Here is a 14,772-nt window from a genome sequence, read left to right on the forward strand (position 1 = left end):
AAGATAGGAAGAAGCTGAGAAACAGCCCAGTGTAGGCGAAGTCTGGGCGAGAGGTCCTTTGAGAGATTTTTTTGGGGGGAGGGAGATTGTCGTTTAAAGAGAAAAATTGTCACTTACTCAGGGTAGTTAAAGGGTGACCCTCGTAAATATCTACCAACACTCTATAAACTAGTATTTTGAAATAGTAGGCTATCTTAAACATATAAAGCTTACTTCTTTTGGATACCTATCAAAGGGTGATAGCTTGGAAACGTTTATAAAACTTATTTAGGGAGGGGAAATATCCACAGAAAGCAGTTTGAGCTTTAGTAAGTATCATACTATCAAATCGACATGTTTGAGAAGCCTAGAACAGAAATTCAGATCTCTTAATGTAAAAGAATGCGAAATTTTGTGTTTTTTCTGGATAGTATGGGTTGGCTCATTTTTTAGCTTTTTTTTTTTTTTTTTTTTTTTTTGCATTGATCTAACTGTATGGAATGGTGGTCGTGGAATACTCATTAAGATCATAAGTGACGTACCGTTCGACAGAAAATAGAGCGTACCGTTCGGTCGTGGAATGCTCATTAAGATTATGAATGACACATACCAGTGTCATTTTTAAGTAACCGAAAAGATTGCCTCGCAGTAAAGTTTGGTTTATACCTGTTTTAGCTGTAAAAAAAAAGCTTTCGGCCCAAATACGGCCAATATGGTATCTAGTCGAAATTCTTCCAACCCCTTATTATTTTATAACTATCCAAATCTTCGCTGGAAATTTTTCAGACTCCGAGAACTTGTGGTGGTGGGGTGGTATATTCTGTCCTTGATCATAAGTGAAATCCACATGGAATGAAGGATTGTCGTGAACAACCCTTTCTATGTACATTGTCCTTTTGAGACTTATTTCATGCATTTGAATTTTTGCATGGTACCACACGAACTTTAGGGGGAAGAGGTCACAATATCTGTGGCGGGTGGAGAAGCCTGAAGGCTCAAGAAGCCCATCTTTAATGATAAATTTTAGGAGAGGTTCTTCAAATGATTTTGATGGGGAATTCATTCCCTATGTTTACTGAAAGAGGTGGGTTATCCTCTTGATGGCGTATGTTTTGATCTATAAATGAAAAATTATTTACTTCGCAGAGGGGAGGGGTAGAGAACATCTCTCCAAAAGGAAGAATTTTTTTTAAAGAACCCCTAATCCCCTGAAAAATTTGAGCATTATTACTTTTTCACTTTTATTATGGTTACGGTAAATCTTGATTTCTCTGTAGAAAATCCATCCTCTTGAAAACCTGTTACCAAGGGCACATCCACACGGGGGTAGGTAGTGCTCTCAGAGAATCTTATTGCGCAGTCCCTTATTTTATTAAATACCAGGCATAAACTACATTTATATTTCACTGAAATTAGAGAACAGCTTTAAAATTTAAAAAGTATAAAAACAACCGTTTAAACAATTGTTTTAAAATAAAACAAAAGAAACAAGGGACTATCTTCCGTTGGATGCCCCAATGTGTACGCTGCTTAAGCATAATTTGTTTATCGCTGAAAGTATATTAGAATTCAACAAATATACTTTATAGTTGCAAGTGATTTATCGATGTGTTCACCAATTTACCAGAGTTTGCCGAGAGATTTACCAAACTATTTAATCGAACTCTTTTCGAAACTTTTGGATCGAAAATGCTATTGCGTGAAGGAAGTGTACCTTCTTGAGGCCTTTTATTTCCGAATTATTGTGACAAGAAAAATGCTAGAATGTAGTACAAAGGGTGAAAATTGGGAGGGGGTATTCCCCTTTAATTTTGGTATAATTCGTGTTTCAAGTTTAATAATGTTCTTGACTTAAGTATCATTTCAAAAGCTTCTTTTTTTGAAATTTAATCCACAAATGTTTGCAATGTAAAGAGTGCGTACATCACATATCCTTCGTATCTGCTTTTTATTAATTAAGGATATTTTTTCTCAGCATAAATTATGTCTTATCATCTAAGTTATTTGGCAAAGAAAACAAATTCCCCGAAGCTTATCAGACCTCGAATAATCACAGAAAAATTAAAACTAACAACTTTGTTCAAGCCCTGAAACACATTTTATTCGAATAAAACAATGTTTGCTTTTCCTTCAAGAAACTGTTGTTTCTATACGATATGGATATATAGAGTGGGTCAAGGAGGGGGGGGGGCTACAACATGTACAGATTGGAGACGATCCACAAACATCTACTATTTTGATCCCATTTCGTACTCAGTAGAGATACTAGGAGGTATGACCTAATCAGCAATGAGAATATCCTCTTAGATTAAAGTTTGTGATTTTCCTTTCCAGTTGACTAGGTCTGCTATTGATACTGAGATCTTATATTGTCGATACCTACTGGGTCGATACCCGGTTATTTTATTGTTGAACAACAAAACTTTATCTTTGGGACTGAAAAAGTTGGAATTTACAAACATTTTTTGAGCGGGTCATTGCTCTGAGCAATATGACTGTTGACCCAAAAACAAAAATATAGTTGAGACTGCTTTTTATTCTTGCAATTTCAATATGCAATAAAAAAATTTTTTGCCTGCGTGTTGAACAGGATTTGCGTGTTGAACAGGATTGCCACCACGGTCAGTTTCTAAAATTGTACAATTGTCCAAATTTGAGTGCTACCCAGCTATTTTCGGTGCTACAGCCAACAAATTGACTTTAATTGTGCTGAAATAACACTTACGTACTACAGGTGGTATTCTTGAGCACGCGCTACAGTGCTACACATAATGAAATTGTGCTAAAATAGCATTTTAGTGCTATAGATGGCAACCCTAATTAAAACAGACTTTTTTTCTGACATATGTTAAACTTCAAAATTTTGTTATGCATCTTTGTGGTATACAAATTCTCATTTTATTTTGGATGTAGTATAAAAGATATATAAAGAAGTATATAAAGTATAAAAGTATATAAGTATAGAAGTATAAAAGTATATAAAGAATATCAAACAGTTCGTGGTAACGAACTTTAGTAAGGAACGACCCGGTTCAATAGTAACCAAAACTCTAAAAAATGGAATATTGATACCAATAGCTACATCAAAAGAATTGTATTTTAATGCTGATTTTAAATATATAAGTTTCATCAAGTTTAGCCTTACCCATCAAAAGTTACGAGCCTGAGAAAATTTGCCTTATTTTAGAAAATAGGGGCAAACACTCCGTAAAAGTCATAGAATCTTAACGAAAATCACACATAGATTCAGCGTATCAGAGAACCCTATTGTAGAAGTTTCAAGCTCCTATCTACAAAAATGTGGAATTTTGTATTTGCCAGAAGGCAGATCTCGGATGCGTGTTTATTTGTTTGTTTGTTTTTTTTTCCAGGGATGATCGTATCGACCCAGTGGTCCTAGAATGTTGCGAGAGGGCTCATTCTAACGGAACTGAAAAGTTCTAGTGCCCTTTTTTGTGACCAAAAAAATTGGAGGGCACCTAGGCCCCCTCCCACGCTAATTATTTTCCCAAAGTCAACAGATCAAAATTCTGAGATAGCCATTTTATTCAGCGTAGTTGAAAAACCTTACAACTATGTCTTTGGGAACGACTTACTCCCCCACAGTCCCCGTGGGAGGGGCTACAAGTTACAAACTTTGACCAGTGCTTACATAAAGTAATGGTTATTGGGAAGTGTACAGACGTTTTCAGGGGATTTTTTTGGTTGGGGGAGGTGTTGAGAAGAACTTTTGTTGGGGGAACTTTCCATCTAGGAATTTGTCATGGGGAAGAAAATTTCCATGAAGAGAGCGCAGGATCTTCTAGCATTAGTAAAATAAAACAATGGAAAAATAAATATGAAAAAGTTTTTTCAACTCGAAGTAAGGAGCAGCATTAAAACTTAAAACGAACAGAAATTATTACGCATATGAGGGTCTCACCTCCTCCTAATACCTGGCTCTTCACGCTAAAGTATTTTTAGTAATTTCAACTATTTATTCTACGGCTTTTGTGATTCAGGTTTCATTCTTAATGAATCGGGACAAAATTTAAGCTTTAGTGTAAAGAGCGAGGTATTGACGAGGGGGTGAACCCCCTCATATGTGTAATAAAAACATGAGGATACGAAAGTTCGTTACGTAAGCTAATTTATAAGTTACGTATATCTTTTACTAATAAAAAATTCGTAAAAAATTAAAAGTTCTAGTTGCCTTTTTAAGTAACCAAAAAATTGGAGGGCAACTAGGCTTCCTCTCCTGCTCCTTTTTTTCTCAAAATCATTCGATCAAAACTATGAGAAAGCCATTTAGCCAAGGAAATAAATATGCAAATTTTGTTTTAATTATTCCTCTGCGGAGAGCCAAAATCAAAACATGCATTGATTCAAAAACGTTCAGAAATTAAATTTTAAAAAAACAAGCTTTTTTAACTGAAAGTAAGGAGCGACATTAAAACTTAAAACGAAAAGAAATTACTTCGTATATGAAAGGGGCTGCTTCCTCATCAACTGCCCGCTCTTTACGCTAAAGTTTTTTACTTTTTAAAAAGAAGAGTTGAGAGAAAGAGTCAAACTTTAGCGTAAAGAGCGGGGCTTTGAGGAAGCAGACCCTTTCATATACGAAGTAATTCCTGCTCTTTTTAAGTTTTAATGTCCCTCCTTACTTTCAGTTAAAAAAAAAACTTGTTTTTTCATTTAGAAAACTTGTTTTTTTCAATTATAACCATTTCATTATTATAGAATATAATATATCGAATAATAGACTGGGATATAATTTCGTTAAAAATACCTTTTTTGGGGGGTGGAGGGGTTCTTGTTAGAAAAATGGCAAATTTATTTTCCCTCCCCCTCCCCCCTAAATTTTGAAAAATACGCTTTGATAGTTAAAAAGTTAAAATTTATGATTAGAAACAACGCAGAATATAGACAAATTACATGTAAAAACGGAAATTGTAAAAGTCTCAATATCTCTGGGAAGGGAGATTAGATTCAATTGGGGGGTGTATCCCTCCTAGAATTTGAAATTTTTTTCACATGAATCGTCGGAAGAGCATCTAAAAATTTTGAGCCTCTGCTCACCTTCTGAGCTAAAATCAGCAATTTTCGCTTCTATTGCTACGTAAGTTGTTACAAACACCGCCTTTGCCTGGGGTTGAAATAGCATCTGTTGTCTAAAAACACATTGACTTGACAATTGTGTCCACTGTGTACAAATATATGCTCTAATCCTTGGCGTTCCTAGTACATATCTCTTCCAGGAATGAGGTGACAGGAGTTGCTCGGCGTTTTATATTCGAGAGATTAATCTATTTTGTTGGAATTCTAGGCTTGCGCGTGACTTGTTTCCTTTAAAAGGAATATTGGGTTTCCCGGGGACAGTTGATGTCTAGATATTTATTTCATTTTTTTTTTTTTTTTTTTTTTTTTTTTTTTTTTTTTTTTTTTTTTTGCTTGTAATTGAGGTATTCAGGATTTTTGAAAGAATGTAATTTCAATCTTGTGCTAATCATAAGGTCAAATGATCACTCAAATGAAAGGAAGGTGATTCAATTTTGAAGACCCTTGTCTTTGAACACACTAAAATCCTGGCACTAATTGGTGTTCTTGGCCTATATCTCAGAAACGCCCAAGGGCGAACATGCACCCTAAGATATTCGTTTTGAGCATGGTCGACTACCCTGGGGTCAACCCTTAACATTTGATTATCGCAACCGTCTTGAGTACCTAAGATTTTCTCGCCTATAGCATCGTAAGTCCAGAATGAAGACAGCAGGTACCACTACCATATCCATCAACTTGTCGCGTGTAGAAAAGGCTGAAAGTGGTAAAACCCAGTCTACCTTAGAAGAGCCATTTGTACTGGTAACCCAGCGATGTTGTTAGTCTGGAAAATATATTTATTTTTTATATTTTTGTAAATTATTTTTTAATTTCACCCTAGCTATTGCATAATTTCAGTTGCATATTTAGTCTCCTCCCCCTCCCGAAATTTCAAAGATTTTGAAAGAGCTCAATATCCTGCTCTGCTGCAGTTGTTTCTACTTGATTATTTCATCTTAATTGCATCAGCAATCAGATATACCCTCTTCACGAACCTTAATAATTTAGTCAATAAGACATCTAACAAGTTATATAATTGCTTATGACAAATGACGAAATAAATTGGAGGGCACCTAGGCCCCCTCCCACGCTAATTATTTTCCCAAAGTCACCGAATCAAAATTCTGAGATAGCCATTTTATTCAGTGTAGTCGAAAAACCTTATAACTCTGTCTTTGGGGACGACTTACTCCCCCACAGTCCCCGTGGGAGGGGCTACAAGTTACAAACTTTGACCAGTGCTTACATATAGTAATGGTTATTTGGAAGTGTACAGACGTCTTCAGGGGGATTTTTAGGTTGGGGGGTGAGAAGAGGGGGATATATTGGGGGAACTTTCCTTGAAGGAATTCGTCATGGGGGAAGAAATTTTTCATGAAGGGAGTGCAGGATTTTCTAGCATTATTTAAAAAATAAATGTGAAAAAGTTTTTTCAACTGAAAGTAAGGAGAAGCATTAAAACTTAAAACGAACAGAAATTATTACGCATATGATGTTTAGTAATTTCAACTATTTATTATACGGTTTTTGTGATTCAGGGGTCGTTCTCAAGAAATTGGGACAAAATTTAAGCTTTAGTGTAAAGAGTGAGGTACTGACGAGGGGGTGAACCCCCTCATATGCGTAATAAAAACATGAGAATACAGAAGTTCGTTACGTAAGCTAATTTGTAAGTTACGTACATCTTTTACTAATTAAAACATTCGTCAAAAATTTAAAGTTCTAGTTGCCTTTTCAAGTAACCGAAAAATCGGAGGGCAACTAGGCCTCCTCCCCCGCTCCTTTTTTTCTCGAAATCATTCGATCCAAACTATGTGAAAGCCATTTAGCCAAAAAAAATTAAAATGCAAATTTCGTTTTAATCATTCCTCTGCGGAGAGCCAAAATGAAAACATGCATTGATTCAAAAACATTCAGAAATTAAATATAAAAAAAACAAGTTTTTTTAACTGAAAGTAAGGAGCGAAACTTAAAACGAACAGAAATTACTTCGTATATGAAAGGGGCTGCTTCCTCATCAACGCCCCGCTCTTTACGCTAAAGTTTTTTACTGTTTTAAAAGGAAGAGTTGAGAGAAAGAGTCAAACTTTAGCGTAAAGAGCGGGGTGCTAAGGAGGAAGCAGCCCCTTTCATATACGAAGTAATTTCTGTTCGTTTTGGGTTTTAATGTCGCTCCTTACTTTCTGTTAAACAAACTTGTTTTTTTTTATTTAATTCATTTAAAAGATTGAAGGAATTCTAACGCTGGATTTTAAAATAGCTTATATAATAGATTCTAACGCTAGATTATTCTGCTTTACGTCATTTTAATTATTCCGCTTCGCGTCATTTCTGAAGATTATTTGCTCCTAGCTAGGATGTTTAAAGAGCCAAAATCTTTTAGTTGCAGATCCATAAATTTTGCAACGGTCTGTCTTAGAAAATATTGTTTTATTTGAAATTATTCGCCTGCTTTTTGTGTGAAGACCCTTCGTGGCTCTAATGTGAGTTTTAAGATCTTTTCCCTCTACAAATAGTTTTTCTACGAGGAAATATAAATAGTTTTCTAAGAGGCAATATGTGATTAATTTCCTTTTACTGTTACATGTTTTGAAATTTTGGTTTCACCATCCAAAACCATATCTTCTTTTAGACTTAGCCCAAAAGGTATCTAACGGTACCTCAGCGTATTAACCGCTTTAATACCTTTTCTAGTTTTCATCATTTTTTCAGCAGGTAAACATACCAGGTTTACATCTTGTTTTTAACCAGTTACAAAGCCCCACAAACATTTGAGGGGCAGTTTTCAAACCAGATACACCCCTCCTTTCCTCCACCTGGATATTTTTATGCTTTTATGATTATATGGATGACTGAACATGATATTAGGAAACGGATTAGACTAACCAATGGAACAAGAGGGTAGACAAAATTTTGGTGTAGCTAAAAATTGTAGCATTGGACTTTTTAAATACAATAGCAAATTTAAATTATTTAAAGGTCAACAAAAGGTTAAAGGTTAATACCTTTAAGGTGTAATTAAGTAATAGCTAATAACCATTGGTTATTAATAAAGAGTAATACCATTGGTTAATATCCACTGAATGTTAACATCCTTGGTATTAACCAATAATTAATACCAGTGAACCTGTATCAAAAAGACCTTTTAGGTTAGCTGCCAAAAAAGCGAGAATGCATATTTGTTTTCATCTTGATAAACTGACTTGTTTCGTGTTTGTTTTTCAGTCCTGATTGAGCTTTCTTTAAGACTTTTTTTTTCAATTGCCATGTATTTTATCGCAAGTTTAATGCTGTATTTATCTATGATTAGCTTATGACGGCTCTTGCATATAGGGTCGAAATATTCATTTAAAAAAAGAAAATTTTTCGCTCTATTAATATAACTCCTCTTCTTCTTATGTTTCTCCATAAGAAGAACATAACTCCTCGTTTTTTATCCTTTGTTATTTGTATTATGGAAAAGCAGCTTGGTCTTTGTCATTAAGAAAAACTATATATATATATATATATATATATATATATATATATATATATATATATATATATATATATATATATATATATATATATATATATATATATATATATATATATATATATATATATCTATATATATAAAAATAAGTTGTCTGTGTGTGGATCTGTGGATGGATCAGGTGACGTCATGTTTGTTCGCATATGACGTCTGAATTATTTCACACTAATACAAAAGAAGAAAAAAACTAAAAAAGGTAAAAACTACAAAAAAACTAAAAAGAAAAAAAAACTAAAAAAGCTAAAAAACTAAAAAAAAACTAAAAAAAGGTAAAAATCTAATAACTAAAAAAAAACTGAAAAAAATAAAAAAAAGGCAAAAACTACAAAAAAAATAAAAACTAATAAAAAAACTAAAAAAGCTAAAAAACTAAAAAAACTAAAAAAAACTAAAAAAAGGTAAAAAACTAAAAAAAACTAAAAACTAAAAAAGAAAAAAACTAAAAAAAAGGAAAAAACTGAAAAATAAAAGAGAAAAAGAAAACTAAAAAAATATGAATAAATATATATAAAAATAAGTTGTTTGTGGGTTATGTCTGTCTGTCTGTCTGTCGAGTGACGTCGTGTTTGTCCGCATATGACGTCTGAATTATTTCACACTAATACAAAAGAAGAAAAAAAACTAAAAAAGGTAAAAACTACAAAAAAAAACTAAAAAGAAAAAAAAACTAAAAAAGCTAAAAAACTAAAAAAAACTAAAAAAAGGTAAAAAAACTAAAAACTAAAAAAAACTGAAAAAACTAAAAAAAGGCAAAAACTAAAAAAAAACTAAAAACTAATAAAAAAACTAAAAAAGCTAAAAAACTAAAAAAACTAAAAAAACTAAAAAAAGGTAAAAAACAAAAAAAACTAAAAACTAAAAAAGAAAAAACTAAAAAAAAGGAAAAAACTGAAAAATAAGAGAAAAAGAAAACTAAAAAAATATTAATAAATATAAAAAATATAAATATAAATATAATGTAAATTAGCAATCAACAAAGCACCGAGACACAAATGACGACCGGGACACAGGGAGTATAAATGACGACCAGGACATAAGTAAAAAAAAAACTAAAAAAACTAAAAAAATGGTAAAAACTACAAAAAAACTAAAAACTAATAAAAAACTAAAAAATCTAAAAATCTAAATAAACTAAAAAAGAAAAAAAAGAAAAAAGGAAAAAAATAAAGGAGAAAAACAAAACTAAAAAACGAATGTATATACAGACCGGGACACCGGGATACAAATGACGACCGGGACACAGGGAATATAAATGACGACCGGGACACAGGGACACAACTACAATGGGGACGCCGGGGGCACAGGGGGATATAAATGACGACCGGGACACAAGGAATATAAATGACGCCCGGGACACTCAAAGAGAAATCACAGACTGGAACACCGGGACACAAATGACGACCGGGACACAGGGAATATAAATGACGACCGGGACACAGGGACATAACTACAAAGGGGACGCCGGGGTGCACAGGGGGATATATAAATGACGATGGCGACTCAGGGAATGGTCGATTAGCAATCACCATCAACAAAGCTCAAGGGCAATCATTAGAATCATGAGGTATAGATCTGAATACGGATTGTTTTCCCATGGACCATTATATGTTGCATGTTCGAGAGTCGGTAAACCTGACAATCTATTTATATGCACAGACAATGGGACAGCAAAGAATGTTGTATATTCGCAAGTTTTACGTAGTTAAAAACATATATATATATATATATATATATATATATATATATATATATATATATATATATATATATATATATCTATCTATATTCACAGGTGGGACATAGGGACACAACTACAATGGCGCGTAACTAATATGGCGCGTAACGACTTACGCGCGCGGGGGGGCTTGGGGGGCGCGAAGCGCCCCCACCAACTAGGTGTTGGGGTGGCGCGAAGCGCCACCCCAACAGCTAGTATATATATATATATATATATATATATATGTATATATATATATATATGTATATATATATATATATATATATATATATATATATATATATATATATATATATATATATATATATATATATATATATATGTATATATATATATATATATATATATATATATACATATATATATATATATATATATATATATATATATACATGAGTGTGTGTGTGTGTATATATATATATTTTTGTGGGGGGGGGGTGTTCTCTTATACTTTTTCGTACCTATATGCTTGACGCCCTCTTGTACTTCTCTTTACGTTTTGGTGACGCTATTGTGCATCGTTCACTATTTTTTTATTTGTTCTTTTTTTTTTTTTAGTTCAAGTCTTGAACAATTACCAGTTGTTGAGGTAGACAAGGGACTGCCTGTTGTTGAAGTAGATCTTTGTAAAACTGACACGGTTTTACAAAATAAAGCGAAAGAAAGTAGGAAAGGTAAACTCGGACAAATCAATGTATTTGAAGATGAGGATGAAAAGTTTTTGCGTAAACCTGTGAAAAGAAAACCTAAGAATGAACAAGAAAAGGGGAAGAAAGTGCAGAAAAGGACAAAGAAAGAAGAAGAAGATTCTGAAGAAGAGGAGTATGAGGAGGAGGAAGAAGTAAAGCCCAAAAAAAGACGTGATAAGTCTAAAAAAACCGAATCCAAATCTAAGAAAATGCAAAAGAAGGCGGAGAAAGAAGAAGAAAGTCTAGATGAAGAAGAAGATGACTCTGAAAATGAAGATGGAGTAAAACCTAAAAAAGGTCGGGGAAAACCCAAAAAAGTGGGAAAAAAGCCTAAGAAAATACAGAAAAAGGCCAAGAAAGAAGAAGAAACCTCAGAAGAAAATGAATCTGAAGAGGATATAGAAGAAACTACCACAAAGTTTAGTGCAAAACCTAAAAAACCTGTGGAAAATCCCAAGAGAATGAAGAAAAAAATTACAGGAGAAGAAAGAATCTTAGGAGAAGCGGAAAAGCCCAAGAAAAAGCGTGTGAAGCCTAAGAACGTCGATGGAAGGTCTATTAAGATGCGGAAGAAAGCCAACAAAGGTGAAGAAAAAAGCTCGGAAGAAGAGTCCGATGAAGAAGAAGAAACGCCTAAGAAAACCATGGGAAAGCCTAAAAATCCACAGAAAAGGGCAAAAAGAAAAGAGGAAACTTCAGAAGAAGAGTCCGAGGAAGAAAAACCCAAGAAAGGATACAAAAAATCTAAGAAAGGTGAAGATAATACCAAAAATATGCTGAAAATGACGAGACATGAAGAAGAAAGTTCGGAAACAGAAGGGGAAATGTCTAAAAAAGACGAGAAAGGGCCATTGAAGTTTAGAAAATTAGAAATTAGACTTTTTAAAGATTCGGAAAATCTTACAGACGACCAGGAGAAAAGTTTAAAAGACCTGCAACAAGCGTTAAAAGCGATGGACAAGCTAAAGAAAGATTGTGAAGAAGTTAAAAAACAACCAGAGAAATCTAAGGATGAAGAAGAAAAATTAAAGAAGGAGCAAGAATACTCAAAGAAAGCGGAACCAATACCCGAAAATGAACTAGTTGATGGAAGTGAGATCGATCCTAAGGATGTTCAAAAAGAGAAAGAAGCAAAAGAGGCTAAAAAGGTAGAAGATCAAACTGAAAAAGTAAATGTTGATAAGATCCATGAGAAAATAGAATGTAAAACAGACAAAAACTCGGAAAATAAAGTTGACAAAAAATTGGAAGAAAAAATGGATAAAAAATTGGAAAATAAAACCGAGAAAAAATCGGAAGAAAAACTAGATATAAAATCGGAAAATAAAACTGACAGGAAATCGGAAGAAAAAATAGACAAAAAAATGGAAGATAAAACAGGGAAAAAATTGGAAGATAAAACGGATAAAAAATCCGAAGCAAAAACAGACAACAGATCCGAAGAAAAACCAGACAAAAAATCTGAAGACAAAACAGAAAAAAAGTCAGACAATAAAGTAGATAAAAAATCTGATGATATAAAGTGTGAGAAAAGAGTGGAAGAATTAAGAAGTGATAAAAAAGAGGCTCATAAAAAGGAAGAAATAAAAAGCAAAGTGAAAGACAAAATGATTGCTGAAAAGGAAAGTTCTAAAAAAGAAAAGGGTGATAGTACTAGTAAAAGAGATGATAGACCAGCGAAGAAGGAAGACTATAGAAGTGAGAAATCATTCTCAAAAGAAAAATCGAAAAGCTTAAAGGAAAAACAGTCAGAAATAGACAAAAGGACATTGGAATCTCTCGGTATGCTAGCTCGGACTAATTTCTCGTCTTTAAAAATACCAAAAAAGTCAAAACCTGATGAAGTGAAAGATGAAAGTATAAGAAAAACGGATAAAGTGGAAGAAAAGAAACTTGAATTATCTAAAACTAAAGACATTACTCTAGAGAGGAAATCGGCTCCAGTGAAAGTGTTTAATTCTAAATTTCGGTCCCATGGCTGTGAAGAGATTGCTCCCCCTGCTCACAAAAAGACAATTAATAAGGAGCCCTTGCCCTTAAAACCAGTTTTGAAACGACCACCAGCAAATGGTGACGATATTCCGCCAATTAAAAAGCTAAAATCGCCGTTAGCTTTACTTGAGGTAGAAGAAGGGAAGCAAGCTAGACCTGGAGGAATCAAACTTATCAATCCTAGACGTATGTATAATATTTACTTACTTTTTTTTATTTTATATTTATATTTTTTATATTTATTTTTTTTTATATATATTTATTTATTTTATTGAAAGGCTTAGAAACTCATAAATGTCAAATAATAATAAACAGCATGGGAAAACATATACTCTCTCCTTAATAGTTTCCACACAGAAACACGTATTCTTATTTAAAGTATCAAAGCCCTCTGGACCTATGTATTCACACCTGATTTTATAAGATTTTTCTTTCAACTGCTTCAAAATTATTAAGTTTTTAAGGCAATGGCACATTTTTGTCAGTGTTGCCACGTTCAGCCATGGAAAAATTAAAACTAATTAGTTAAATTTCACAAGGTTTTTCTTCTGTAAAAGTTCAAACATTAACAACCAGTTTATACCCGAAGACAAATACCTTCAAAGGAAGGCTACACCTGCTTAAGCTCTTTGTTCTATATGTTTTCAGCTTATTTTTGAATCTCGTTCCTCTGTTTTAATTTAGCTTTTTTTTTAATTTTTATTTATATAATTTCGAAGACCACACTGCCTTTCCATGACGAAAGTAAAACAGCTCAAAATAGGGATGAAACCTTTTTATTGACAGTGAATAGATATAAAATTATTTAACTGGATATTTCGAACACATATACAGTGTTCATCATCAGTTTTTACTGCTGATGATCAGAGTTTTACTGCTGATGATGAACACTGTATATGTGTTCGAAATATCCAGTTAAATAATTTTATATCAATTCACTGTCAATAAAAAGGTTTCATCCCTGTTTTGAGCTGTTTTACTTTCGTCAATTTTTATTTATTTTTTTTATTTTTTAATTCAGTCACTATGGCTGAGAACTGCATATTTAGGTCTTATTCATTAAAATTTTGATTCCTGATTTTGCCTAATTTTTTATAGATATATATGGTAGTGAAATGTCTTGACCAAGTTGAACAGACAGATTTCACTTTCACTTTCCTTGGTACTTGAAATATTTTGCTCTCGAGCAGAGCTCATTGGAAAATATGTACTTTCCTTTTTTTAACTATGAAATAGATTACTGTCAATAATTAATACAAAGAAAAATTATTTTTTTGCTGTTTTCTTATTCACGCTTCTTTTTTTTCTGTCAGTAATAAATATTACTGTTCTTTTTATTACTAATTAAGTTCTTTTTATTACTGTCAGTAATAAAACTCTTGGGATATAATTTTAAGATTTTACTTCCAGAACAAATAATGTAGGCCTTACATCTTTTTTTTTAGCATTGATTAAACTAGTTGAATAAAAGCTACTTCTTTTTTCAGACTAGACAACAACAAAAGATTTGTTTAAAGTAACAAATAACCAGGATCTCCCTTTTTTCATATACATTAATCTTGTATTAATTATTCTAACTTATATCAATTATGATGTTGATCATGCCCAAAACCTCGTACATCTAAATTTATATAAATTAATGTTTTGTCTTATTTGGATCTTTTTCTACGAGTGGATTTCCAAAAGAACTAATTCGTTTTTTTTCTAAAAAACTGAAGATGGTAACTCCACTCCAATCTTCTATATGGGGGAGCGGGTAA

General features: G+C 32.8%; 1 protein-coding gene across 2 annotated transcripts in view; it reads left to right on the top strand.

Annotated features, from left to right (window-relative positions):
* The window catches only part of LOC136037296 (calponin homology domain-containing protein DDB_G0272472-like), a 198,847-nt gene that overhangs the window by 140,271 nt on the left and 43,804 nt on the right, over nucleotides 1-14,772 (top strand). For both annotated transcript variants that reach the window (XM_065719939.1, XM_065719940.1), the window contains exon 5: nucleotides 10,890-13,198. In XM_065719939.1, coding sequence (XP_065576011.1) covers nucleotides 10,890-13,198 — 2,309 coding nt within the window. The remainder of the gene's footprint in view (nucleotides 1-10,889; nucleotides 13,199-14,772) is intronic.

This window comes from Artemia franciscana, chromosome 16 (assembly GCF_032884065.1).
Source record: "Artemia franciscana chromosome 16, ASM3288406v1, whole genome shotgun sequence".
Classification (NCBI taxonomy): Eukaryota; Metazoa; Arthropoda; class Branchiopoda; order Anostraca; family Artemiidae; genus Artemia; species Artemia franciscana.